A 9,986-nucleotide genomic window follows, 5' to 3' on the forward strand; every position below is an offset into this window, starting at 1 on the left:
CTCTGCTGAACATTTCTACTTGTTCATGGCCTCAACATAGGTTAAGCTGAATTTACTACTCGCTAAAAATCATCCTTCATTTCTGTGTTTTAGAAAACAATCTGTTGAGTCATCATTCTCTCAGTAACCTATATCTGCAGTCTTGGAATCATCTTTTAGTGCGTATCTTTTGAGTTCCTATCATCAGTTCTGATCTCCAAATCTTTCTCACCAGCATCTCTCTTTCCATTTTCATTGCCCTTTCCTTCCTCAGGCCCTTATCACCTCAACTATGGATTACAGTAGCTTTACAATCACTCGCCTAGCTCCTATCTCCACACGCCTACAATTTCATGAGCTGCTTTTATGTTAACCTTTTGAAAACATTATCCCCTTGATCATATTCTCATGCTCAAATGCCTTACTATTGCTTATACTGAGCAAGTCTTATTTCTTTACCTTAACATCCAGTGATTTTTATAAATCAGGCTCGAATTACCTTTTCTAATCTTCTGTCTCATGTTCTTAAATACCCTGCTTTAATCAAACTATCCATCCATTTGTCAACTCTGTGTATTTTCCTTCTCCGATGGACCTTTCCCGTCCTTCCCTTATGATTCAGTAGCACCTTCCTATTCTAAACAGCCTTCCCAAACCACTCCAGTCATGGGAATTCCTATAGCACTCAGGGCCTAACCCATGCCTATACTTGAGCACAAGCTTGCCTTGGGGACATGACATCTGTTTCATGTGCTCTGAACTTTTAACCATTTCATGTATCAGGATTTAACTGTTTACAGCTCACCTTCCTAATGACACCAAGAGCCACTCAAAGACACAAAGGCTGTTTTATGTTTTTTTGTATTTCTACTTTTCCCATACCTACCTGGTGCTTGGTACTGTACTATCCTATGCACATTCCTAATGTTTACTGATAACTTAGGAAAGAAAACCAGATTATGCCACTGTTATGTTACAGTCCTTCAGTAATAAAAAAATTTCAGATTTTTAAAAGTTTGCCAGGTAGAAAAATTTAGCAAGTCAAAAGAAAATTAGGAACCACATCCGTGGAGTATCCTGATGGGAAAAATCAACATAAGCTTCATAATTTACAATGTCTGGATAAAAAAAAATAACATGCAGATATTTAGAAAAAGGTTATATTATGGACAACTCAGAAGTGGTCTTAAAGGACAACCTATTTAGCATTTATATTTGAATTTCAATAGAATTGCTTTGAATTGCTACTTTATTGATAAGTGAAAATAGATTCTTTTATGACAAGTTATAAAAGCTTATAGTTTATCAGTTAGTTCCCGCTCCACCCTGCAATTATCTACACGAAGAGATTGACCATAGGTCCTATTTTATGAGTTTTATAGGGAAATATTCACCTTAATCTACATACTATGAATTCTTGGAAAATTCTACAGATTGGAGGAAATAAAGTGCTTCCTTTGGATCAAAGACATTTCACTTGAACATACATATTTATCCATAAACAAGCTGCCCTAAATATTTTGTAAAAATGTAAAGGACGTATTTTACATAAATTTATGCATATAGTATATTGTGCTAATGTGTAATAAAGTGATAATGTAGCAATCTTGAGAACCTACATAGTGGGCTAAATAATGATGACAATCTAACAACAAAAGCAACTCAAAATGTTGTAGAGTAAGTATAGTTATCATCAAATTCAAGAGTCTCAGAATAAAATTAAATTTGTATGATTCAGATCAGTACAGTTATGAATAAGTTTAGTGTTAAGGACAAGCAATATCACAAACATCTCAGATATATTTCAGAATAAAATACTCTAAAACACTTTAAAGTGTTTTCATCAGTAGTAACTTACGAAAAATTATGTGACAAAAATTCATCAATCAAACCCTTAGAAAACCTGGAAGTGTAACTGCAAAATGAATTAATTAATAGCTTATTAGCTTGGTCTTATAATGAGAAAGTATAATGAATCAACATTAAATTTCCAATCAAACTAGGATAATTTAATTCCTCATAATTAATGCAATACTTAGATGAATGGCAAAAGTGTTCCATAACTGGTATAATCCTGATAAGATAGCCTGGATTTTGTTTCAATCTGTTATGGTAGATGTGTAGGTTTCTGTGAAAACGTTAAGCTGCAGTTTTATAAACAGCCAAAAAACCCATTTGTTAAAAAAAAAAATTGTTCTTATTAATGGGGGTTCTGGTATCATTAAATAAAATAAGAAGAGCCACTATGGAAGGCAGTGTGGAGGTTTCTCAAAAAAATTAATATGACCCAGCAATCCCTCTCCTGGGTATCTACACAAAAAATCTGAAAACATTTATCTGTACAGATATATGTACTCCAATGTTCATTGCAGCATTATTTACAGTGGCCAAGACATGGAAACAACCAAAGTGTCCTTCAACAGATGACTGGATAAAGGAGACGTGGACATATATACAATAGAATACTACTCTGCCAAAAGAAAAGATGAAATAGTGCCATTTGCGACAACATGGATGGCCCCTGAGATTACTACGCTAAGCGAAATAATTCAGACAGAAAAAGTCGAGAACCATATGATTTCACTCATATGTGGGATATAAAACTGAAAGCAACAAAGAAACAAGGCAAACAAATAAAGAAAAAACCTCTTAGATACAGACAACAGTTTAGTGGTTACCAGGCGGTAAAGGGGAGCAGGAATGGCCAAAGAGTGTAAAGGGCGTCAAATACATGGGGATGGAAGGAGAACTGACTCTGGGTGGTGAACACACAATGTGATATACAGATGATGTATTACAGAATTGTACACCTGAAACCTATGTAACTTTACTAACCACTGTTACCCCAATAAATGTAATTAAAAAAAGAAATAAAATAAGAAGAAAGAAGTAATATTAGTGTTACAGGTTTGGAATAAAGAAACTTTACAAAAATAAGTGATTAATTACAATAGGCAATATTGATGCCATTGGAATTTTAGTGTATCAGTTTTCACTGGAAGAGATTCAAAAACAGTTCTCAAATCACAAAAATATATTCCGCAGAGCTTACCCTGTTTTAATTCCGCTAGACAGTACGGGAAAAGCTATGGGAACTTCTGTGCATATGTTTGTACATTAAAGGGCAGGTATGTTTTAACTTTGTGGAATAACCTCAAATAAGAAATGACCAAACATGAAGAGGAAAGGCTTCCTTAAGCTACTACTGTTTCTCTTTGATTTGCAAATAAGTCCTTCACTTAAAGTAAATGTGAGACTCAAGCCTGTGATAAGTTAACTATTAACTAACTTTTACACCTGCCTTTCAGGGTTCAGACAATGACCTCTGATTAATCTGAGTCTGATATTATCCTTAACTTGCTGTAGGCTATAAGCAGGTGCAGCAACTGGTTCTTAAAGTGGCATGATCTAATTATTTTCATGTAATCTAATATGATTGTCTAATGTCTTATTTGCTTTTCCCTGTAATACTAAAATGTCTGAGTGAATACCATTCAGGGAAAAAATCTGTGAAAAGAAAGCCACATATTTAACCATCAAATCTGAGCTAGGACATTAGACATAAAGAGAACAAAAGAAAATCTCTAATACACGAGCAGGCAAACCAGGCCAACTATACAAAGGAATAACTATCAGGCTAATGTGCAATGTCTCTCCTAAAGTACTAAAGGCCAGAAGGCAAAAAAGATGATCAATTTCCACAATGCTTTGAGAAAAAAACCCTGGCAAGCTGTCTTATGCAAAGACAACTGGGAGGTATTTTAAAATATGTAGATTCAGATAATATACCTCTAAATTTAATTTCTTGAAAAAAATAGCCTCTTAAATATAAAGTACATTAAGAGCTCAGAATGAAAAAAAGTGAGTTGTGGTTATAGCCAGATAAGAAGGTTTGATCCTTTTTTATGGAGGGGGTGATGCCATGTGGGGATACTTGTTTTACTTTTTATGATGGGCATCTCAGAAACAGACATGGTATTATTTATGTCAGAAAGAAAAAAAATAAAAAAAAATAAAGTTCATATAATAAATGAAAAAAAAAGGGGAAACAAATAAATTAAAAAGAGAGTGAGAGAAAACACAGAACAAAGGTACAGAGCTGGTTTTGTTCTCAGGCTAACCTATATTTACTTAAAGAACACTACATCACATTATAGTGCTATACGATCAAACTATCCTCTATAACTATGTATTTACTTAAAAGTTCATTCAAACTTAGTGTGTCAAGAAACACATCTTTCCCTGTTATAGAGACTTGAGAAAGTCTCACTTCCCTCAGCTGATGAATAGCTGTAGCTCTAGCATCTAGCCTTCTCCTAGCTCCAAGCCTTTCATGGTGGTACTTGAAGCAAGACGGCAGTGGGAGTGAGAATGTGTAGAGAAGTAAGCTGGAAACTGGTGGTTAGGTAGAAGGTCAAGAAGTTATTCAGGGCTCCAGCTGAGCCATTCTGAAATCCTAGCCCACTCCCTTTCTGTATTTTTGTCAGACCCCGGAAATCTTGCCCCTTCTAGGGCCAATATAGTACAAAGTTAGACCTTACAAATATCCTACTGTGTTAAATTTTTAGACAGACTTTTTCCTATTTATTCTATCTCTAGGCATTTTCAGCTCTTAATCCCTTTAATGAAAATAAGGGGCTATAGGTACAAAAATGGAAATTATGAAAAATTGTATTTTCTGTGAAAATCAGACTTTACCTTCCTGGGACCAGAGGACATTGGGTACTGAACACACTTGTGATTCTATTTAGAGGTTATGGAGAAAGGGCCAAAGTTATCTGTCAGTAAGCAGGGGGAGGGGTAGTAGAATATGCTTAGTTTGTAATCAAGAGACAGGAGAAAAGCTTAAAAAAGAAACAATGCATCAAAAAGGAAGCTTGGCTCAACTCAAAACTTGGGAGACCTATGAGTGTTTGGGAGAGTGCCTTTATAAAACAAGTATATTAAAACTTATTGACTGCACAGAGTAGAAACGTTAATAATATATAAGGAACTACCATTAAATAATCCAAACAGAAAAAATAATCAAAACACCAACAGTACTTAAACTATTATTATTAAATATTGTCCCTAATTTACTGGAGTCATTTGGAGATCATTAGGGCACTACTACAAACGTTTATACCATTATTTTTCATGATTTCATGAGAATTTAGTTGTATTATTTCATCATTTAATTAACCGGGAATCTACAACCAGCCTACAAGATAAGTCAAAAAACTGCTGGGCGGCATTTTTCTGAGTTCCAGAAAGTAAAAATGAAAAAAAAGCAGCAATGTAAACACCGGTGCCACAGGAATGCCTATAGGAACAACACAAATTTCAAAAGTATGCAAAATGATCCAATGAGTCTATTATTCAAATACATTGATTTTCCATATTGCCAATCTTCAATTTTGTAATATAAAAGAACAAAATTTACATAATGTTATGGCTACTAAAGGATAACTGGAACACACACTATAGCCAAGTATTTTTTATGATTACTTGGATGATTAATTCCCGAAACACTAGTCTTTTCTGGAGCCCCCAATATTAAGTCATTAAACATGTTGAATTAATCATATGGGTTTATTACAAATAGAAAATGGAGTCAATTTGGCTTTGAGGAAAATATTAATTATCAATAAAATTCAAATACAGTTGAATATTTTCTTTAAAAAGGTATTACCAAAGCTTTTTCACAACAGAAAATGATGAGTTGTGTGGAGTACTTGAAAAGACTTATTTTATACAAAGGACAAGAAAGAAGATTATGCTTTGTGAAGACTAAGATATACTCTAGTTTATATCATCTTATGAATCTTTCAAGTGGAAACGAGCAACTGATGTATATTTCATACAAATATTATATTCAGAGACTAAAAGGGAAATTTAATCATCTTCCTTCTATATCTTTTTCTATAATTATTTTTGATATAGTAAATAGGTACTGCAATTGCTAAATGCCTTTTGTTACCTGGTAGTATATAAGAGGGATAAAAGAAAAGATTGCACTTCTATAATAACAAAGCATAATAATCTGTGACGATGAAACATAATGGCTTTCTTTCACTATTACAAAACATTCACTCTAAATGATCCTACTGCACAAAAAAACACTCATTTTAACAAGGGTGTAAATCAATTTGCATATAGATTTACATTACTTTATCAAAAGTATAAAGTATTTTTAAATTAAAAATATTCTATTTATAACAGTATAAATAAGTACTTGTAAAAATGATACAGTCTCTTATTTTTCTAAATCTTGGCAAAAATCAGCAAGATTTTCTTCCTTAATTAGAAAACATGAGGTTAACTTTCTTGAAGGGATATAACTTCTGACAAAAGGGAGGTTACAAGAGTTTTCTACAGTGGCATTTTGTGTCACATAACCAGTATCATTGTAGCTTCTTATCAGTTTTAACAATGCAGAAATAGACTGCCTTACCGTTGGTGGTCTATCTACGTGATGGTTACAAGGCATTGTTTCTATGTTGAAAATTCCTGTTAAAAGAAAAGATTGTGAATATTTGCTTATTATGCCTACCCGTTTTATTTTGAAAACATTTATGTCAGTAAAACAACTCCGACAGCTTACGAGAAAAAAAGGCTTTAAAGCTGCATCATGAATTCTATGGTCAGAAACAGATGGAGAGTTTAGCCAAGAGGTTTCACTCAAGGTGACCTAAGCCAATTTTCCCATTTCAGTGGCCTCTGGCAACGGCACAAGATGTGTCCACAACATGCTCTTGGCTCAAAAATTATACCATTATCTCCACAGCTGCATTTCTTCCTTGAAAGTTTTATTTCTCACTTGAGGTCATCAAGTTTTCATAAAGAAATATCACAGAGGCTATGAAAGGAATCACTTCCTTATTTTCTCAAAAAGAACAAATAAATCTATTTTAATTTCTCTTTGATCTGACTTCCTACTATGACATACTGTGCTATTTATTTAATCACCGTGGAGTGTCTGGGAAAAAAAGCTCCCCTGATTCTCTCCTTTAAATCATAATATTAACTGCTAAACTTGAGAAAAATCTTTTATCATGTGTGGATTTATCTTTTTGTTCCCAATGTCCTCTACTGCATTTCTTTGTAATAAACAGCTTCTAAGGATATAATTGCATCTCATCTGTAAAGATACTGATTCAAAGTCAAGCTCAAGTTAAAAATGAATGCAGGTGTGGGTCTCATTTACTTTACAATCTCTGTCCATCAATCAGCAAACCAACATGTGAGTTAGGATATTAGAATAGTTTGTTCAAATGCTAAAGGCTGTCACCTTTAAAGGCAGGGCTGGTTAGAAGTGATAACTGTAATATACTGTTAGAAGCAATTAGTGAAATCCTAGTTGAAACAAAACACTAGTTCCACTCATTCACAGACATTTAACTTATTTTCCGTAAAGTATGATAAAGGATTAAGAGAGATCAACAAAAGAAATCACTTCTTATCCAAAGATATAATCTCAGTTTTAAATTTAGAGTGCCTATTGAAATATGATTTGGAAATAGAATCATATGTGTTTGTTCAAACTTTCAGTAAAGAATACACAGAAAACTTTCAGAAAAATATCCCAAAATAGCATCCTATTTTATGTAAATTTTACCTAAAAAAAAATCTATATTTGTATCTTATTTCACTTTTATTAAGGTGAATGTCCACAATGAGTAGCTTGCTGCGCTGGCTATTTTTGTATGTCAACCTGACTAGGCCACAGTACCCAGATATTTGTTCAAACATCCCAGATGTTCCTGCGGAAGTATTTTTTGGATGCTGTTACAAATCAAATCTGTAAACTTTGACTGAAGCAGATTGCCCTCCACAATGTGGGTGGGTTTCATCTAATCAGCTGAAGGCCTTAAGAAAGCCTGAGGGAGTGAAAGAGGGAGTTTTGCCATTAGACTGCTTTTGAACTTGATCCATAACTCTTCCCTGGGTTTCTAGCCTGCCAGACTACCCTGAAGATTTCCTAATTGTCCGTCTCCACAATTGTGCAAACCAATTCCTTAAATAAACCTCCAGAGAGGTTTATTTAAGGAATTGGTTTGCACAATTCTCTTTCTCTGGAGAATCCCGACTAATACACTTAGTACTTTATGGGAAATATTAAATTAAATAAAAATGCAATCATTTGTACTTACATTCTAAATATTTCTTCACTAAATATATTAATTACGCAGAAATATATAAAATGTACAATTTATCAGAGTATTTTAAAATTAGAATACCTCAAAATGAACTTAAGAGTATACATCTTTAGAGTAAATCAACCAATAAATAAAAAAATAAATAAATAAATGTGTTAATAAATATTAACTACTAGGTTGTACATTCTGACAATCTCTGCTTTTTAATGCTTGGACTATTTATATTTAATTACTGATGTGGCTTTGTGTAAGTCTGCCATCTTGCTATTTTATTGCATCTACTCTTGTTTCTTCCTACTTTTTTACGCTTTTGAAATTATAAAATGTCTTTACTACTCTATTTTATGTCCCTGATGGCTAAATTTTTAGCTATACATTATTGTAGTTTTTAATGGTTAAACTAGAGATTATAAGACATCTTTATCACAGTAGTCCCTGAAATTAGGATTTCCCATTTCACAAACAACATAAGGACCCACCCTAAAACAGTATTATTCCATTTATCCTACCACCCTTTTTGCTACTGTTTTATTTTACTTCTACATGCTATAAATTCCACAATATATTGCCAGTATACTTGTTTTCAACAGTTAAGTCTTTGAGAATTAAAAAAAAAAAGTTTCATATATATATATTTATCCTTTCTATTCTAGTATTTTCTTTCCTCCCTGCAGATCCAGGCTTTAATCTGAGATCATTTCCCTTCTGACTGATAAACCCTCTACAGAATTTCTTGCAATGTAAATCTTCTGATGAATGATTATGCTGTTGTTGTTTTTCCTGAAAAGTCTTTCGTAGGCTTCATTTATGAAGGATATTTTTGCCAGGTATTTAAATCTAGGTTGACAGCCATTTTCTTTCAGCACTTTATTTTATTCCATTGTTTCTTATGAGAAAGCAGGCATCATTCTTATTGTTATCTCTCTGAATATGATGCATTTCTTCTTTTGGCTGCTTTTATGGTTTTTTTAGTTTTCATTCTTTTTTTTCAGTTTAATTAAGAGGTAATTAGGTGTGCTTTCATTTACATATATCCTTCTTGGGGTTTGCTAAGTTTTTTATATCTATTAGGTTAATGTCTTTGATCAGAGTTAGAAAACACCTAGCCCTTATTCCTTCCTCCCTTTTTTCTATTTTCCTTCTGGAATTCCAATTACACCTGGTTGTTTAGTCCATTTGATGCAGTCATACAGGTTTGATGCTCTGTTACCTCTTCCCCTCACCCCATGCTTCAATTCAGATACTATTTTTGTTCTGTCCTTGAATTCAAAGATCCTTTCTTTGAATGTGTACTTATCTGCTATTAGGCCCATTTAATTGTTTTTTTCATTTCATCTATTACACTCTTCAGGTGTAGAATTTCCATTATTTCTTCTTTAGGGTTTCCATTTTTCTGCTGAAATTCTCCATCTTTTCATTCGTTTTGCCCATGTTTCCTCAAAAATTATTTAACATATGTATAGAAGTTATTTTAAAATTCTTGTCTGTTAATCCCAACATTTTGATCCATCTGTGATTTCCTTCACTGATTATTCTCTTTCTTGATCATGGGTAATCTATTCCTGATTATTCACATGCCTCCTAATTTCTGATTGTACGTCAGACTTGCTAAATATTTAATATATAGAGAATGAAATAATAATAATAATAATAATAATAATAATAATAATAATAATAATAAAATCTTCCTCCAGAAAGTGGTCACACTTTCCTCTTTTAGAAAGTTACAGTGAGGGCCGGCCGAGTGGCACGATGGTTAAGAACTGGCTTGGGATGCCGGAGGGCCCCGGTTCGGATCCCACATATGAGGGCCAGTGACACTGCCCTCTACAGCTAAGATGCTGAACAACAGCTCAACCTGGAGCTGGG

At 33.4% G+C, this 9,986-nt stretch overlaps 1 protein-coding gene across 1 annotated transcript in view; it reads right to left on the reverse strand.

Annotated features, from left to right (window-relative positions):
• Positions 1-9,986, reverse strand: part of AHI1 (Abelson helper integration site 1) — a 195,937-nt gene that overhangs the window by 64,082 nt on the left and 121,869 nt on the right. Inside the window, exon 22 of the mRNA XM_019648087.1 lies at positions 6,413-6,468. Within this exon, the coding sequence (XP_019503632.1) occupies positions 6,413-6,468 (56 nt within the window). The remainder of the gene's footprint in view (positions 1-6,412; positions 6,469-9,986) is intronic.

The sequence above is a fragment of the Hipposideros armiger genome, unplaced genomic scaffold (genome assembly GCF_001890085.2).
Source record: "Hipposideros armiger isolate ML-2016 unplaced genomic scaffold, ASM189008v1 scaffold_120, whole genome shotgun sequence".
NCBI lineage: Eukaryota > Metazoa > Chordata > Mammalia > Chiroptera > Hipposideridae > Hipposideros > Hipposideros armiger.